The sequence below is a fragment of the Hippocampus zosterae genome, chromosome 12, assembly GCF_025434085.1.
Source record: "Hippocampus zosterae strain Florida chromosome 12, ASM2543408v3, whole genome shotgun sequence".
In the NCBI taxonomy this organism is placed as follows: domain Eukaryota; kingdom Metazoa; phylum Chordata; class Actinopteri; order Syngnathiformes; family Syngnathidae; genus Hippocampus; species Hippocampus zosterae.
In genome coordinates, this window is record NC_067462.1 from 8578861 (window position 1) to 8598458 (window position 19598).

Below are 19598 nucleotides of genomic sequence, written 5' to 3' on the forward strand. Positions count from 1 at the left end.
TTCTCCGGGTACTCCTGTTTCCTCCCACATTCCAAAAACATGCATGGCAGGCAGTCTGATTAAACACTCTAAATTATTGTCCCTTGGTGTGAGTGTGAGCGGAGATGGTTGTTCGTCTGTGTGCACCCTGTGATCGGCTGACAACCAGTTCAGGGTGTCCCCCGCCTACGGTCCGAAGACGGCTGCGATAGGCTCCAGCACACCCCCAACCCGCATGAGCGGATTTGGAAAACGGATGGATGGCTGCATGGAAGTTCCTCCATAGACAGGAAATTGATGATGGTACTTGATGCCCTGCTGTCATGTTTGACAGCTTCTAATCTTTTCCCGAAATGACTAAACCTATAAAACCCCTAATGGCTTCATACTCTGAAGGCCAGAGGTCCAATTTAAAAGTGTGTAAATCAGATTCATCCATCCATTTAATTCACTTGTAATTGTATGCGCCGTGCTGTGTACATTGGAAGAATGACAAATATTCATGTAGTTACCTAAGAAAGGGCGTTCATATTGAGTTTTGTTGATTCCCTCAGTCCCGCCCTTATTGCTACTTTATGGAGCGCTCATTTGCATTTCTTATGGTTCATAGATTTGCAGAAAAGATATTGTCATTGCCCCTGCTTTGAACTCAAGTCACCCGCCTCCAGATCGTTTTACGCCCGTCTACCAAACATTGGGTCACGGCATCATAGAAGGTGAACAGCTCGGGACGTACTCATTTCAATCATTTTATCCCGGGTGAGAGGAAGGAATTTTATTTTCAATATTTTCTTGACCTTAACAACATGAAAGGGTCTCAATGTCTTATTCGATCATCGTTAAATAACCTAACCAAGTGTTAAAGTACTTGTTGTTTATGCGAGAGCAAACAGCCACACACTCCTAGCGTTGACCCAAAATGAACTTAGAGTGGGGAGGGAACCACCCCAATTCTATGGGGAGATATCTGAGCACATCTATTTATAACAAATATGGCTTCGTAGCACTTTGGCTGAGACGAACACGGTTTCAAATGTTGCAGAGGCAAGTGTGCAAAACACAAGATGTGCCCCCTACGCATGAAAACCCCCGAATGAGAACTACATTAATTCACCGGATACTTTATTAGGAATGCCTGCACGGTCTAAGTTTAAGGAGATCTAATACATTGCAGAATACTGGGATGTGTTTCGAAAATTTTGCGATCAAAGTTCAAGGTGTGCTACTAGCTCCATCCATCTTCTCATCAGCTCTGACCATCTTCCCTTATCCTTGCTGAAGAAACGCACCAACTCCAAATCATTTGGAGTTGGTGAAAAAAAACCCGGAAATTTTCAGAATCCGTATGATTTGTGCGATACGGCCATATACGTAAAATTCACCACAAAATCCGTATGAACTATGGCTAAACCCTATGAGTTGACAGGTATGCATTGTTCTGGTGTACATAATATTGCATCTGCTCAGAGCACTCTATGGTTTGCTTTCTTGTGGTGGCGTCAAGGTCAAATAATTGCTTCTTGGTGGCATAATTGACCTGCACCGGGCATGATAATCGACCTTGCCTCTGAAAGGGAAACGAAAGGCATCGTTTTGTGCTGAGCCAGCAAAGTGGAGTCTGAAGAAAAATTGGAATATAAATGGGGAGGGATGTGTGGGTACGTTCATGGGGGCTGGGCTGCGTTGGAAGGGGGTTGAAGGTTGTTTCTGCAACAGCTGAAACGAAATAACGTCACGAAAGCAGTAGCTTGTTCAGTACGTTCATGGGGGCTGGGCTGCGTTGGAAGGGGGTTGAAGGTTGTTTCTGCAACAGCTGAAACGAAATAACGTCACGAAAGCAGTAGCTTGTTCAGATTTATCTCTCATGCGACGTCTCTTCCCTCCAGTAAGTTGAACATTATCGCTCCATCTTCATCCTCATCCCAAGCACGTCGTGTTACCCAACTGGCTGCTGCACTTGCTCTGTACGCACACTGCCAGCCTCTGACGCATGGATATTCCTGACATCATCATATTTTTTTTTCTCCCGACACACAACCATATTTGGAATATGCCTCCGCTCCACGGACAAACTGAAATTTGCATTGTGAAAAATTGGGAACACATGCATAAACCATTAAAATCTGCCTTTACAAAGAGAATAAAGCGACAGTTTGACTGAAGTATTGTTTATTATTGTACAGTGTATGATACCAAGAGCTGTGCCAAGCATTTCACTTTGCCCTTTTAGCCGTGACACGCAAAATATTAGATGATCGAAAGATTGATTGCTAGACTGATTGATTGAAAGCGTGGTGGCTATTTCGCCACATAGACAGCCGGACTTAGAGGACTGCTTTTAAAAGTAAAAGCGTGATGCTGATTTAAGGTGAATAAAGTGCTCTAATGACGCAAAATGGAGGCTGTATCGAAGGAGCCCAAATGCTTGCTCGGCTATAAATAAATAAACTGACTAGGCTCAAACAGGTCGGAAGGGGGCAGAGTGACGGTAGTAGGAGGCTTTCCTCGCCTCTTTGCATTCACGCTCAATCCACCAATGAGCCCAATGAGCTGAGCGGGCACCGCCCACTGGCCGTGTGCGTAAAGCACCCCCCCTTCCGCCCCCCCCCCCCCCTCCCGTTTCCCTCCTCCTCCGCCTCCTTTGAGTGTGTAAAATGTTCACATGTTTCCCCCTCCCCAGTCCGGGCAGCACCAGCACTAGCAGAAGCAGCAGCCGACATGTGTTATTTATCGCTCATCCGTGAGGGAAGTAAGAGGACGACTGAAGCGTAAAAACAGCAACGACAACAACGAAAAAAAAGGGAACTCGAGCGTCGTCTGTTCTCCAGTTTCTTCTTCCTCCTCGTAAGTGTTTTTTTTTTTTTTGGAAGAGTAGAATGGCGAGTCCGCCGAGCGACGCCGGACCTCCACTACCGGCCGCCGGCGTGAAGAAGTGCGGCTACCTGAGGAAGCACAAACACGGACACAAGAGATTCTTCGTGCTCAGGGAGCCCGGCGAGGGTTGCCCTGCCCGGCTGGAGTATTACGAGAGCGAGAAGAAATGGAGGAACAAGTCTACCGCCAAGCGGGTCATCCCGCTGGACTGCTGCCTGAACGTCAGCAAGCGAGCGGACGCCAAACACAAATATCTCATCGCGCTGTACACCAAGGACGAGTACTTTGCCGTGGCCGCTGACAGCGAGGGCGAGCAGGAGGGGTGGTACCGTGTGCTGACGGATTTAATCGCGGAGGGGAGAGTGTTCGACGGGTCGGCGTCCAACTCTGCGTCCTCGCTGGTGGGCTTCGACGAGGCGAGCTACGGCGTGATCACGCCGGTCAGCGCCGCCTACAAGGAGGTATGGCAGGTCAATATGAAGTCCAAAGGCTTGGGGCAGAGCAGGAATTTAACCGGCGTCTACAGACTCTGCTTATCCAGTCGGACTATCAGTTTTGTGAAACTCAACACGGAGGTGGCCTCGGTCATTTTGCAGCTGATGAACATCCGGAGGTGCGGCCACTCTGACAGCTTCTTCTTCATCGAGGTGGGTCGTTCTGCGGCCACCGGACCCGGCGAGCTTTGGATGCAAGCCGACGATTCCGTCGTGGCGCAGAACATCCACGAAACCATCCTGGAAGCGATGAAAGCCATGAAGGAGCTCTCTGAATTCCGCCCCCGCAGCAAAAGCCAATCGTCGGGCACCAACCCCATCTCCGTGCCCACTAGGCGGCACCTGAACCACCTTCCCCCCAGCCAGACCGGCCTTCTCCGGAGGTCACGCACCGACAGCATGGCTACAAACTCACCTGTGGGTAAATTCTCCTCCTGTCGGATACGCACGGCCAGCGAGGGAGACGGCACCATGACACGCCCTATGTCGGTGAATGGGAGCCCCCTCAGCCCGGGGGTCCACCGCACCCTCCTGAGCAGGTCTCACACCATCACGGCGCGCCCCTGTCGGACGTTCGAATCCTCCTCCCTGCAACACAGTAAGTCCATGTCTATGCCTCTGTCTCATTCCCCGCCGATGGCCGCCCCGAGTCTGGCCAGCCTGTCCTCGTGCCCAGATAGCGGCGCTCCTCGTCCCTCCAGCTGTAGTGCCTCCTTTTCGGGCTCCCCGAGTGACGCCGGTTTCATATCGTGCGAGGAGTACGGCACGAGCCCCGCGGATGCCCGCGACCTGCGCTTGCCTCTCACGTACGGCAGCAACACCCCGGAGTCGCTCAGAGCAGATACCCCGCCGTCCCGCGACGGCAGCAGGCTCGACGGCTATATGGTGATGGAACAACAGAACCAGAACGGCTATCGGTGGTTCCCAGAGTTGGACAAGGCTTATCGAAAGCGCACATACTCTCTGACCACCCCCCGCCAGCAGAGGTGTCTCCCTCAGGTGTCTTCGGCCTCCCTCGACGAGTACACGTTAATGAGGGCCACTTACACCAGTGGAAGCCAGTCTTCTCGCAGATGTCTCACAGCCTCTCCGAAAGGAACCTTTCAAGATGAGCAAAGGGAGGTCCGGCTGGGATCAAACTGTCTCCAGGGCGATAGCGGTTACATGCCTATGATGCCAGGCGTGGCACCCCATACGTCGGGAGCTAAGAATGACCCCTACATGCCTATGAGCCCCATGTGTGTCTCTGCTCCGAAACAGATCATCAACCCCCGATCGCACCCTTCCTCCGCGGCGGCGGGGCTGGCCCCGCACGCCGAGTCGCCGGGCAGTATTTCCCTTGAGGACAACGGCTACATGCGCATGTGGTGCGGAATCAAAATGTCGATGGAGAGCACTGACGGAAAGCTCACCAATGGAGAGTACCTGAACATGTCTCCTGGAGACCATAGCCTGAGTTCTTCCGGAGGAGAGAAACACCACAGACAGCCTTATTCTCATAGCAGCCTGCCACATTCGCTTAAGGGCCAGTCGCAGGGCAGCGGGTCCACCGACACAGACCAATATGTGGTGATGTGTTTACAGAGGCAGCGTATCGAAGAGGAGTCCAACTACTGTCCCGTGCCTTTGGGAGACTCTGTGACACCGGGCGCGACTTCATCTACCCCCGCTCCTCTCAGGGGGGCTCGGAGTGACGCTGGTCTGGCCCACAGGAGTAGGGCGTGTCGACCCACCCGCCTGGCTCTAGATTCTCTCAGAACCTTACCGTGTATGAGTGAACACCCGCTCCCCTCTGAGCCGCGCAGCCCGGGGGAGTATATTAACATCGACTTCAGCGGCGCTTCCAGTGACGCGACGGCATCCGTCGACGGCTCAAAATGCCCAGACGAGGTCTCTTCGCCGCTCTCGGACTATGTTAATGTGGACTTTGCCTCGCCGAAGAGTGTGGTTTCTCCCCCTGGGGGAAGTTTGCACCAGGAGGAGGAGAGCAAAGGCGTAGAGGGACAGGCAGAAGTGAGAGGGGTGGTGGACGAATATCCTCTCCAGCATCACGCGAGTCTGGTGTGTCAGCCAGCGGCGGTCAAGGATGACTACACCGAGATGACCTTTTGTCCACTCTGTGCCACCGACGATGCCCCCCTGCCTACCAGCCCCGGCGCCTGCGTCCACAGACCGAGTCTTGACAGCAGCCTTGTCGTGGACGGAGTACCGGCGGCGCCAGTGGATTCTTTTCTTCTCGGGGGACCGTCGCTGACTGTGCCCCTTGCAGATCCTCATAGGGGGGCCAAAGTCATCCGTGCAGACCCTCAGGGACGCCGGCGACACAGCTCCGAGACCTTCTCTTCTACCACTACTGTCACGCCCGTGTGCCCGTCCTTCGCCCACGACACCAAACGCCACAGCTCAGCTTCGGTGGAGAACGTGTCGCATGGCGCGCGGGGCTCGGAGGGACCCGATGAGGACTATAGCGGCAGCACCCCGATGTGCAGGGAGACGTCCGCCGGCTATCAGAACGGACTCAACTACATTGCCTTGAACTTGATGGAGGGGGCTCTCGGTGGATGCCGGTTAGGGGGCTGCGATGGACTGCTGAGATTCAAGACTGCCTGTGGATGCAAGGGCGGTATGAATGGCTTCAACTCCAGCCCCTATGCCAGCCTCGGATTCAAGGAGACGACTGCCGCTGCTGTGAAAGGTGAGTGGCGCGATGTACGCACGCATTCATTCAGGAAGCTTTCATTCATGAAGGGAGTAGTATCATTACTGGAGCAGGATCCGGCGCAGTGCTTCTGTGTACTCTGCAGACTGACTCGTGGTTGCTAGGCAGCGGCGGAGGCTCATTTTCATTCCCAAGTTTAGGAAAAATTGTGAGAGCGCAGCGTTTCTGCCTGCAGCCGGGCTTGTAGTTACCGGATTCGGCGCACTGACTGTAAGCTCAAAGCTGGTAATCAGAATGTATTTTTGGGGGGGGGGGCGCCTAATCAAGAAGAATGTTGCATAGTTGTCTGTTTGTTGCTCAACAACATGGCAACCTACGCTGTAAAGTAACAAAACGAGGGTGGAAACCACGTTAGACCCGCGTATCCTATCAACTTTGGTCACGCGCAGGCTTCACTTTGTGCAGTTTTGTGTGTCACGGCGACCGAGGGGAGTTGTTCCAAATATCGCCGTGAGGTGCAGGCGGCGATGTTTAGATTGGATTAGTCGCCCTCTTGTCACACCCATGACACAACAAGGAATTTCACAGGAGCATGATGTGAAGGAGAGCTGTTTGCTCAGCCTTTCATCTGCTTTGGGCTTCATGGATACCAGGTTGCGACGCAATGACACAAAACTCAAATCTACGATGCCCCTCACTATTCCCGACGCCATTAAAATGATCATTCATGGTTTCTATATTCCCATACTTGCTGTCGTTTGAGCTCAGGAGACGTTGCGTTCGACCATCTAGTGTACGAGTGATGCATGCGTTTACTACACCGGCTGAATTAAAGTAGTAACACCAGCAAAGAAACTGTGTTTTAATAGCTCGCTGCAAAGCAGGTTGATTCGTCTTCCGTTTGGTTCTAATGTGTTTATACGGCCGAATACTACACTGTTGATGGGTTGTATTTCCGGGAATGAACAGTTGCCATCAAAATATCACCTTTCACCTCCTTCCGCGTGCTGTTGCATCACACTGGCTTTTCATGCAACTCTTCAAGACAGGGATTATTTACACGGATAGGTGACCAAACGGCGGCATTTCAGAAGTCGCTGTTACCTGGAAAGACACTCCGGGGCAGAATGGTTGTGAAGTCTTGTGAATTGCTGTTTGTGCTTTCACAACAGAACTTGGCTCTTTGCTGGGAGGGCGGGATGATTTATCGTGGCTGGATCATAATGGTGATCAAAAACGACGCATTTTTGTGATCGTTGGAGTTCAGTTTTGTTGTTGACGACATCCCCTGACCTTATGCCGCAGGAGGGCAAGGTAAAACAAAACAAAAAAAAACAACTTCTGGGGCAACCAGCTTTGAACAGCAAAGCATTCTGGGGAATAATTATCGGAGTAAAGTAAGACAACTCAACTCAACTGTATTTATAGAGCACTTTCAAGCAGCCATCGCTGCATCCAAAGTGCTGAACATGGAGCAAATTAAACACATACAATAAACAGTAAAACAAATCGGTAATAAAGACGGTAGAAAGCACCAAACAGTAAAACAACGGCTACATAGTTAGCACACGCTCGATAACCGGAAATGAATCGGTTGTGGCTGATGTCAAGTTAAAAGTACATCACATGTTTATGGTATCAGCTGTGTTGTTTGTCATTGTTAGAATAGAAAAATACAATGTTGTCATGTTTTAAAGTTTCATCTCGTGACATGCTTGATTTACCTCAGTGAAAGTCGATCTGTTCCTGTGCTCGGGGCTTTGTCAAGTGTCCGAGTGAAAATCACTGACAGTCATTTATTTGTATTATTTTGCACCTCAGAGTACTGAATTTTGTCATCTTCCCACTAATAGGTCTCCAAATCAATATTTTTCATCGATTTAGCTTTACAATACAATACATGCTGATTTATATAGCGCTTTCACAACAGCGGCAACTGCAACAAAGCACTTAACAAAACAGTTAACATAAAGTAAAATAATAAACACAACACATAACATAAAACACGGACAGTCGTGCAGTCCTAACCACTTTTCCGTCACACGCTTTGTTGTTTGAAGCAGTTTGAGATGAAAGAGGACCGAATCAAAGTGTCCTTTAACCATTGCCAAACGATTGTTTCCCTTAACGATTTAGTTCCATAAAAGAAGAACCGTCCATGTTCACATGAAAATGCAGGATTTGAATTATCGTGATATGAATTTTCAGGGCAGATCACAAAGTCCTTGGTCTTTTGTTTTTGAAGCACGAGAGTCTCTAAAAAACATATGGAAAAAGAAAAAAAATCATTTGCATGTACAAAGAACATGTAAATGAGTACAACACGTAGACCATTTTTGGTTAGAAAAATGCATGCATACACCAAATTGCATATTTATACGGGTATGACGGCAAGCAGTCGATCTCGCTTTATTGAATCGTGTTCAACTTTCTAAAGCGCCGTCGACCTCACACAGGCTCGAATGCACCTTTCGAATCAGTGCGTGATGAGAGTCATCGCTTCTCATGTTTTGACGTCATGTTCTGCCATGTTTGTGAATGTCACTCAACATAGTGAGTCTTGCGGCCAGGCTTGGTTTGCGGAGAATTGTGACTTTGAATCCGATTTGTAACGTCTGTCAGAAAAATCGCAAGCCAAACCTCTCCTGAATTTGTTTCGGGCCCCGATTCGCTCGTCTCTCTTTTGGTCTGTGTGCCAGCTCTGACGCTTCTCGCGGTACTGTGCAAGTCATTGGGTTCCCCGGGAAAACAAGTGAGTCAGTTGTTTATCAATTGTCAGGTACCGGGTTTCAGGCCTGGAATGCGGGGCAGTGTGCAAAGGTTGCTGGGAGAGGTGAATGCTCACTTGTTTTTCTAACCTGGCAGGCTGCTGAACTGAAGGGGGATGGGGATTTTTTTTTTTTTTAATTACCGGGAACAACTGCACAAACATGCTCTGGCTGTTACTGGTTGTATGAACATTTGTGATTTGACCTTGAAAGTTTGCTGGCGGCTTATGAATGAAGCCAAGAAATAGAAGCCATTTTAGGTTTTTTTTTTTCCTGAAAATTTTTGATTCTAGTTGTCCCCTCCCCACCCCCCACGTGTGAGCTACGTTTTTTGATAACTTGAAGTTGAAGATATTTGTTGCATTTTGAACTCATCTTTATGATGAGGAACAGACAGTCCCTTGGTTTGACCGATTGGAAAAGTAACAATGGTTGTTTTTTTAATAATAAGTTTTTACTGTTGTAATTTTTAAAAAATATACATTTTAGTTGACAGAAACAAATTGGGAATCACCACCCACCGGTTTGGCATGCATCTGCTAGGCAATCTTTTTCCGATTATGGCATCTGTACCATCAACTTTACCAGATCTTAACGAAAAAAAAAAACAAGTTTTACTTGGTCATTGTCATGTAAATGTGCCCTTCAAGATCACGCGCCGCTTACTTCCACGACTCCCATTTCTTCTGCGGCGACGCCTTCCAAATGAATAAACATGCACGATCAAAGGAGAGATGCGGCGTCGCCTTCCGCAAGCTTTGCCGCATTTTCTCGTTATCACCGACTGAGCCCATAGTTGACATTCCCTCCAATGCTGCAGTTTGAAACACTAGGAAGTCAAATCCTGTGTCCTCATTTGGCATTTGCAGTCACCCTGTGGAGTACGGGAAGGAGTGTGGGGTTCAAGCGAGAGCGGGGGGGGGGGGGGGGGCAGTTGCTGTTCTAAAATTCAACCCACATGTGAATGAATATGAGAACGAAGGGGGTGGGGAGGGGGTTCATTCTATATCTCTATATATGGACTTTCTCATTTGTGTATGCAGTGGATCACTTTTATTGGTTAGTTGTTTGCAGCAGCGGCTCCACTGTTTCGCCTTCAAGGGCCACGCCTCCCCACCCCGCCACAATGTCAGTTGGGTGACCTTTAAACGGCGGCGAAATGCAACAAGCCGCACCGTGGAAGCGCGTGGATTACTTTGACCATACTTCTTCTGAATCCAACCTTTCATCTCTTTGACCCCCCCCCCCACCTTTTGTTGTAACAGCCGTCTGGCATGGTTGCATTTAGGGGAGAATCTGACTCACTCCCTCCATGCCTTGCCGAATTTAGCAGCCCAACGCACACAACCGTTCCACGTTGTGCGTCTTCCTGTCTGCATATGCGCAGCCGCCAGCAGATGGTCGAGAGAGGGCTGCGAATGTGTGTGTGTCGTGTGGAGGGGTCGGTGGAGTGTGGGGGGTGGGGGGGGGGGGGGGTTTCAGTCAGGAGTATTTGCACCTGCCCCGCCAAGCAGCACTCACTGGTTATCTGGCTCTTTTCGGAGGAGAGTGACAATACGCTAATGACCGGCCACCATCTGCCACAACAACAGGGAGAAGGTGGTAGTGGGAGGAGGGTGTGCGAGGGTGTGTTCAAGAAGCCTTACAACAAAACCCCCGCCCCCCATTTTTTTTCTCACATCCTCCCCCCCCCCCCCCATCCGATTCTCCGCCTCTTCTCTCCAGGCATCGCTTTCTGTTTTGCAGCAATCATGTGATGCAACCTACGCCTACCCCCAACCACCCACCCCACAGCCCCCCTTCTCGGTTGACACACACATGCTTTATTTGGCATAGGTGTGCACTTTCTGTTGTGTTTCCGTACCTCCGTGGCCTTCTTTGGCTTTCTCGCACCGGAGGCCACGGGGATCTTCCTAATGACCCGTTTAGCAACTAAAGCTAATCATGCTTGATTAAAGGTTGCTCTTGTCACCACGAGCTTCCAAAACAAAAGGAAAAAAAAGAAAACCCAAGAACAGAACGCTCCGGCTTATTTTTTTTATTTCATCGAATCCCTCACTGATAATCTCCCCACTCGGATGCATTTTAATGACAAAAGTTAAGAGAAGTACAAAGTGCACTTTTTCGAGGGCAGCCAAACGTGACTCTTTGATGACACATAACAGAGGGAAGGAACACTTTGTTTCTTGCCCTCACCTGTCCCGTACACCCCTCCCCTCCAGGTCTGCGCAGTCACAGTGAGTGTGATACATAACTCTTGAGAGAGTACACTAGGGCAGGATGTTCCAGCCGCAGATAAAAACAAAGTCAACCTATCCCCAATTTAGCTTGGAGGTAAGAAGGCTTACGTTCACTCCGGGATTAAACATTGTTGAGCGGCTTGCTTCGTCTCGAGCCGCTGTGTGATGCGAGCGTGTCTCAGCTGCTCAGTCCCTTCCATTTTGTGACCATTTTATGCTGAAACAAAGACCTGTGTGTGTTAAATTACTCATCAGCATGTGAGTCCATTTCTTTGATGGACTACAGGGGAAAGAAATGAATCAGTTTTTTTCCCCTTCCAATATCATACTTTTAAACTCATTCATTGCATCTGGAAGCATTTAACCCCAATTCAAATAGGGCTCAAGTATTGTAGCTTGAATAGTTTACACTTCACAAGGTAGATTAAGCGCCATGTTACCACATCTCCAATCACCTACGCAAATAACAAGATGACGTTAGATAATTTAATATAATCCACCACCACTAGTAAGAGCGCATCGTATGGCCTCCACAAACGGTCGAGGAAAGACACAGAAGCCGTTGCATGTTTACTGACACCCACGTCACTCACCAGGCCAGGCCCCACCATTTAAAGCGACACACCTTAAAAGTCACAGTTATTATTGTAAAGTGTGAGGATGGATGTTATTGTGTTTTGATAATGAAAACACATTTTTATCCAATTACTTGGATCAATCCATTAGTAATTGGTAGAAAAAACGCAATATGGTTGACCTGCAACCGTGTTTACTGGTTACTAAGAGTGGCTAACGTTTATTTGCTTCAGTTTGTGTATTTTGCATGCATATGGAAGCCAGTTGTGATGCTTTTGGAATAATGCTAAAATGTGCATGCGTGTTTCAATTAGGCAATGTGATGACGTCATCCATTTCAAAATATTGTCACAGATCGTCCCGCATGTGTATCCTGTGATCGAAGGTCGTGTTTACGTCACGAGCAAAGGTTGAGGTGAGCGAGCAGGGCTTGTTTTTGTGTTGTGTGTCGGACAGGCTCGAGGCGTGGGAGGTCACAGGTCGCGAGGCAGTCGGTGTTTGTGTAGTGAAGCTCTGCGATAGATCAGGGAGGAGCCAGCCGACGGGAGGCTGGAATGTAAACACAACATATCCCAGCCTGTTCATCTCTCCGGGAGAAGACCTCACGTCACTCTTGCTCTTTTTCACGAAAAGGGTTGCTGATGGGACATCTTGGAGCTGAATATTTATGACAAAACCATGATCGTATTTGTTTTATAGTGTCGCATTTTACACACAATTCTGAATACTTTGTAACAAAACTTCCTGGCTGGTGTCACAAAAGATGGTCTCCTATTTCCAACTTAAAGTACAAGAAATGACCGCATGAGTAAGTGATAGTGTCACCTAGTGGCCTGGCAGGCATATTACGCTTGGATTCTCTGCGTGATCAGGGCTTGATTTGTTGTTTTTACGACACTTTCCAAGATGTGATCTGCTGGATCAGCTCTCATTATTTTATGCAAATTCGATCAGTGGTGAGGTTATAATTTGCTGATAAATCAATTATGTAATTGATCAGATCTGCAAAATAAGACTTTACAGCACTGTTGAATAATTCAAGGTTTCTCGGCATATACAGTTGGGTTTTTTGTTTTTTAAAATAATTTTCTTCCAGTCTTTTTGAATAATTTGGGGGTTTTCCATTCTTCAGTGAGAAGTCGGTGATCGTGTAAAGCAGTGATGGGCAATTCCGGGCCTCAAGGGCCTTTATCCTGCTCCAACACACTTGATTCATATGTTTCGGGTCATTATCCATGTTTACTTCGGACCACCCGAGGCGGCGATTCATCCTTCTGACCACTGTCGTTAATGCGTAAACTTTTTTTATTCTCTCCACCTTTTTAAGCGGTAAGCTGTCTTATTTCTCCCCGTAATGGCTTCTTCTATTTCTATTCCGCCCCTTCCAATGACCATTTTATGCTGAACATAGACTTCGCATCAACTTGCATTCTCTCTGTAACCGCTATATATACGAGATACGGTAAGAGGAGGAGGCCACAGTGGGACGTGTTTACGTCGAAAGAGACCCGGCCGCTCAAAACACGCTCCAGTGTCCGAGCCCTGAATGGAGCTCGGCTAAGTTTAGCCTAGGGAGCTAAATAAATAATGAACAGTCTGTGAGGGTGGGCGGTCGTAGTGGTTGTGGGAGGGCCCGAAATGGGGTAAAAGACTGAGGAGGTGTGTTTATGTAACACTCACCACCTCCCCCTTAAAAACAGGACGGGGGTTTAGTAGCCATCGGGTTCATTCCTTGATCGACCTGGAGCCCATTCTTTCAGTAACACCCCCTTTTCACACACACGCACACACACACACACACACACACACCACTGTTGTCTGGTGCGCCGAGACGCGACATTCATGTAGCCAGAGCGTCTTATTAATCGACATTCCCGCTGATTCATTTTCCCGGCACATCTCGGTCATTCTCACCCTAGTGTTTTTACCTCGGCAGGCTACTGTCTGGACCAGTACACGCACACACACAAATACACACAAAGATTGTTGTCGGCCGCCGGTCCCATGACCTCACCGCATTCCCGGTCCTCTCAGTCAGGTTGATTCTGTTACTGTGGTTTTTCCACCTCTCCCCAAACGCTTTCTTCTTGCTTCTCTCTCTCTCCCTTTTTTTTTTGTCCTCTAATGAACCCAAACAATCAGGAGGCACCATTTGGGGAGCCAAATTGAATCTCTTCCTCAAAATGAGTCATCCATTGAAAAAAAAATGTACATGAATCAGATTTTTTTTTCCTTTTTTTTGTAGGTTAGGAGTCAAAAACAGGAGAACAAAGTGTGTGTGTTTATAGTAGGAGTGTTGTGGGGAAGGGGGGGGGGCGGTCAGCTTGGCCTGAATGAAAGGTTTGTTTTAGAGAATGAACGATCACATCCAGCTTTGTGAAAACAGCTCTTGTTCGCCTCCGGGTGGTTGTGGGGTTGGGGGTTGGGGGGTGGAGGAAGACGGCAAGCGGGGGACAAAAATGCGGCCGGCCGGGCCGTGTGTATTTGCGCTAGTGTGTGCGCGCCTGTGTGTGTGTGTGCGCTGTCGGCCGACACTTCCGCCGCCGTTTGATAGCTGCATGCAAATGAAAGCTCACAAACAAGTGCGTGGGGGTCAGAGTTCAGCAGTGTTTTCCACTGGGACGGAAAGCGACACTGTGGCGACTGCATGAATGAGAATAAATAAGAAGAATAGGTCACGGTTTTGTGTGTGTGCGTGTGTGTCGGAGTGTGACATTTGCATGTTTATTTGGAGTGCGTATTCAGTCCGCAATACCTTGTGTTTGTGTATGTGACTGTTGACTGCCACGCTGCTTTAAAGCCACTGACTGAGGAACACACACACTTTGAAGAGCACTTATTCCTTACTTGGTAACAAAGTGGGGCAATACATTTGAACACACACACACACACACATTTTTGGACTTTTTGGAGTATTGGTCTTAGTGTGGAATAGGCTTGGAGATGAAATTTTAGTTGATGGCACTCTGACTCGGAATCAGGAGAATTTGAACAGCAGACAGCCTACTTTGGTGGTCTGTCACTTGGGTGGACCAGCCACCAGGACACTCTTGCTATGTTTTTGTGCTTGCGTTCCTGTTCAGCGAGATTGACCGCACGCGACTGTCAAATGAGTCGGACTCCATCAGGATGTTATTGTTGGCTTCTTTAGGCTCGCGCTAGAAAATTTCATTAAAAAAAACAAAACAATTATTTGATAATCCATAGATTGAGGAAAAACTGTCAGTATTTAGATGTTTACAGTGGCCTAAAGTCGATTTTTTTTTTTCATTCTTGGACGAACACGGCCGTTAACGGTCAAGAAACCCAGACTTTACCCATGTACCTTTATTCTAGTAAATTTTACTTTTCTCATAATTAGTCATTTCCCCATTAAAAATATTATTATTTAAGAGGGGGGGTTTCTTTTTCTTATAAGTCATGTGAGATTTAAAAAAATAAATAAGATTTTCTCTATAAATGTCACTTTCCTCTGGAAAAATACAATTTAAGTCCATTTGTTTTAATTAAAATGCTACAGCTCGATTCTTTGAAAAAAGTGAAAAAAATCTGAGTTTATTCTTGTGAAATTAAACAAATTTTCTTGACAAATGTAACTGTCAATAAATATAAGATAACAAAACCTTTATTAGTCTCGCAATGGAGAAATTCCCAATTGACAGCAGCAAAGTTATGAAAGGAAGAAGTAGAACAACAAAATATAGGAGCTGCTGGAAAGGCAGCCACTCTCGCGGCGCCATTTTGAAGTCAAAATAACAAAAATAACACAACACAACACAACACATGGGTGGCCCGGTAGTCCAGTGGTTAGCACGTCGGCTTCACAGTGCAGAGGTACCGGGTTCGATTCCAGCTCCGGCCTCCCTGTGTGGAGTTTGCATGTTCTCCCCGGGCCTGCGTGGGTTTTCTCCGGGTGCTCCGGTTTCCTCCCACATTCCAAAAACATGCGTGGCAGGCTGATTGAACACTCTAAATTGTCCCTAGGTGTGAGTGTGAGCGCGGATGGTTGTTCGTCTATGTGTGCCCTGCGATTGGCTGGCAACCGATTCAGGGTGTCCCCCGCCTACTGCCCGGAGACGGCTGGGATGGGCTCCAGCACCCCCCGCGACCCTAGTGAGGATCAAGCGGTACGGAAGATGAATGAATGAATGAACACAACACATAGGACACGTCTCTGATTTGTTTCTTCCTTTGTATCGCAAGAAAAAAAAGATTTGGACTTTTTCTCCTGAAAAAAAAAACAATACGATTGATTGTGTTCACTTTACTTTCGCAAGATGCAGACGTTATTGTCATCATTCCACCTAACGTCTTTTTTCCTTCTCTCTTTCAGAATGAAGGCCACTGGCTCAGTCACCACCCCCCACCCTCCACTTTCCTCTCCTGGTTGTCGGGTTGGTTCGCCGCCTGCGTGTGATGACGTCGCCTCGGCAACAGCTGAATGCGTGGGCTACCGTCCACGTCCTTTGACCTCCCCCCGCCGAGAGGTCACGGAGGCAGCAGTCGCCACGGCAATACGGACACTTGACCTTTCACCCCAAATCTTCCCTTGGCACCAAAACGATGAGATGCCATCCATCCTTATTGAAGCTGCTGGACTCGATAACAAAAAAAACCCCAAAAACTCTCATACCAACTATTAACTCTTGGTAACTATTTTATTTATCTGCAAAATGACTACACGAGTTATTCTATTATGTCGAATATAGATTATTTTGGTTACCCTTAAGACTAGAGTTTGAACGGGTTGCCTGACCTGAGAAGACACCAAACCTGGAGCTCACATGCAAAAACCAAACAAAAAACCCCCGAATGCATACAAAATATTTATTTATTTAAGACGGAAGTATTCATTTGGTAAAACATTTTCCAAATGTGTGAATTTCCATGAATAATAAAAGTGGCATTTCGGTACATATTAAAAACAAATAAGTTTGCTTAAAAAAAACCTACCTCAACAAAACAAACAAAAAAACAGGTTGGTTAACCCCCCCACCCAATAGTGGATATGAACATATATAAAAATATTTATTTTTTACAACTTTTTTTTTTTTTTTTTTTTAAAGGAATCGCCAATCCAAAGCCTTACTCTCGCCCCCTATGGGCTGTTTCGTCTGGACCTAATGACCCTTCACAACTGAACCGATCCGCAAAGAATGAGCCACTCTGAGATTTCCACGGTACATTTACGACAAGATGATATATGAAATATTTCTTACAGTATATTTATTCACCCGGCGGGTGGGTTGCAGGAGGGAGAGATTTTCTATCCTCGCTTTGTTATTTTTTTTTATTTGAAGAAGCGATGATGTCACGCTCAAACACCGCAGCATGACCCAGGTACACCCCGTGGCCTGTCTGAGCCAAAGTCTCAGCACCTCCAAACACTTATGGACCTGTTCACCTGTAATCCCCTGCACACCCGCCCAAAGCCGCCTGCAGGAACTCATGACATCATGGAATGTTTGAAGTTCTTTGTCTTAACTAGGGATGGGCATGGTGATAGGATTTGGATGATTGTGAGGAAATAATCGTTGCTCCAAAGTTTTTTTGAAACAATCGAGTCAAATTCGAGTGCGCTGTTTAGCTGCGGCCAGCAGAGACGCTGTTGATTCAATCTGCGTTCGTTTGCGGTCTGAAGACAGCGTCAGCTAAGCCCGACGTCTCATTCCCCTCGGCAACATTGTGTTCATTAAGAATCTGCAGCGGAAATAGGAGTTCAGAACACCCACAGAGAGGTTTTGCCATCTCGCTAGAAATGAAGGCAAAAATGAAACTTTCGGAGGGACTGCAGTTCACACACAAAAAAAAGTCCATCAGATGGGGGGCTTTTTTGCCCGTAAATACGTATTTTCTTGTCTTAATATTATGATATCATTGACGCAAAATATTTTTTTTTACTAAATAGACTTTTTTTGCTGACGTTACAATTTTAAATTTTGAATCATTTCAATTTTTCTCTCTTTAAAAAAATGTTGACTTTCTCAAATATATTTTTTATTAAGGCTTTCATATTCATAGTTTTCTTGGGGGGAATGTCTATCATGATATACCCAACAGAACAACTTTATTTTTTGTAAAACTATAGCTTTGTTTTTTTTAAAGATTATATTCAATTTTTTGAATTTTTAATAATACGAATTTCTTTGTATTCTGTCTTTTTTTATTTTTTTTTTCCCTCCAACAATAGGGCATACAAAATGCAAAGAAAAGTTAATGTAAAATGACGGCTTTAAAAAAATATTGATATAACATTTCCATAATTTGGCTTTTTGATGTATTATTTTTCGGAACCAATTATCAGCTATTCGCTAACAACTTTATTCTGGCAAAATGATATTTCATTCTGATGACATTTGCATTGCGCTCTCATAATCACCACTTGACCCCCCCACCCACCACCTTTTCATAAAGTAGCGGTTTAACAAGAAATCGATGAATTGATTGTTGATTTTTATCTCCCACAGTCGATCAATGAAAAGTGGTTAAATGCCCATCCCTGGTCTTAACTGGACAATACACACAAACTCACAGTCACATACTCACCTATTGCCTCATGGCGGCGGCGAGCCAACGTGGTCAGTTGTGCCGCCAGGCCTCGTGCTGCCATTTTTTTTGGGGGGGGGGGCGCTGGCGGAGAGAAAGCATGGTCTTGCACTTACAAACTTGTCTAGATTGTAACACAAGACGCGTTGAATGTAGTACATGCTGCGTTCCAAGGTTGAGAACGCGCAACCCCGATGAAACCACCACAACAGTGAAAAGCCACAACAAAGTCGACGCTACGACAACGGCAAAACGACACACGCCGGGACAAGCAACATTGCTGTCGATCTGGATCCACTGGTACTTAAAAGACTGTAAATAGTGTGACGTTATGACGGCAAAACAACTTTTAAGTTAAATAACTTATGCTGTTTTTACTGTACATAGTTTGTGTTGGCGTGAAACAACAAAAAGCACTAATTAAGTTATGTGCTAACCAGTTCTGGTTTGGCTTTGATCTGTTTTCCTCTTGTTTTGTTTTGGGTTTTTTTTTTTGGTTGTGTTTTCAAATAATTTAATTCATAACTCTGTTGGTATAGTATTGTGAACGACAATGCCACAATTTTGCTAATGCTGTAACTGCAAATTCGACAAGTAATTCGTACTTGACCTAATTCATTCTCGGTACTTGGGTACAAATGGCATATGCAATATCTACACAATTGAAAAGTAGTTTACTTACCAAGGTGTACCAAAATGTACAAATATTGTCTGTATTTGTTTATTAAACCTCAGAAATTCTGTTGTTGGTGTTTCTGTTTGTTGCAGTTTGTACATGTTTTTTTTTTCTTCTTCCTATTTGAAATTTGCTAATCGAGCCCATTTGTTGTTTGAGCAGTGTTTTGCATTTGGGTCACGTTGTATCTTGATGAAAGCATCTAAAAGTTACTGTTGGGGGGAGGGGCCCCAGCTTACTTGGCTGTAGCCCCCCCCCCCCTACCGCCCCACTGTAAATATTTCACATTTTGCATATTATTGTGATGCGACTAAGAGATGATAATTTAAACTTACGTCTTTGCTTTAGATTGTATTGATTCTTTTTAGACACATGGAATAAATATTGCTATTATTTAAGAAAAGAGGCCTGCATCTGTTTTTTGTCCTCTGATTTAGTCTCTCACAAACATATACTTTTCCTTGAATCCTGATAGCTCATTTATCAAGATATTATGGAATGCTGTTTTCCAATGTTCCATTCGAAAAATGAATAGAAAATTAATATGATGACAAAATAGGAGTTGTACTGAGGGGATATAAAAATTCCGCAACACACACACGCCGAATTACGACTTTTCTCCCTCATGAATGTATGAATTTTCTTGTAAAATTGCAGCATTATGCCTTTTTTATTCCAAGTATTTTGACAGGAGTCATAATATTAAAATTCTGTCCTCATGCAAAAAAACATTTCCTCGAAATATTCGTGTTTTATAGGCTAAGTATTGTCACTAGGTTCCTTTAA

At 46.3% G+C, this 19598-nt stretch overlaps 1 protein-coding gene across 1 annotated transcript; it reads left to right on the forward strand.

Moving 5' to 3' along the window:
- The first annotated feature begins 2622 nt into the window (after nt 1-2622).
- Nucleotides 2623-19215, forward strand: irs2b (insulin receptor substrate 2b). Its single transcript, XM_052082386.1, has 2 exons — nt 2623-6042; nt 15924-19215. The coding sequence occupies exons 1-2, from the start codon at nt 2856-2858 to the stop codon at nt 15926-15928; spliced, it is 3192 nt and encodes a 1063-aa protein (XP_051938346.1). The 5' UTR covers nt 2623-2855; the 3' UTR covers nt 15929-19215.
- Nucleotides 19216-19598: the final 383 nt, after the last annotated feature.

What these genes read in the sequence shown, in the direction of transcription:
- irs2b (XM_052082386.1), top strand. Translation starts at nt 2,856, where the DNA reads ATGGCGAGTCCGCCGAGCGACGCCGGACCTCCACTACCGGCCGCCGGC.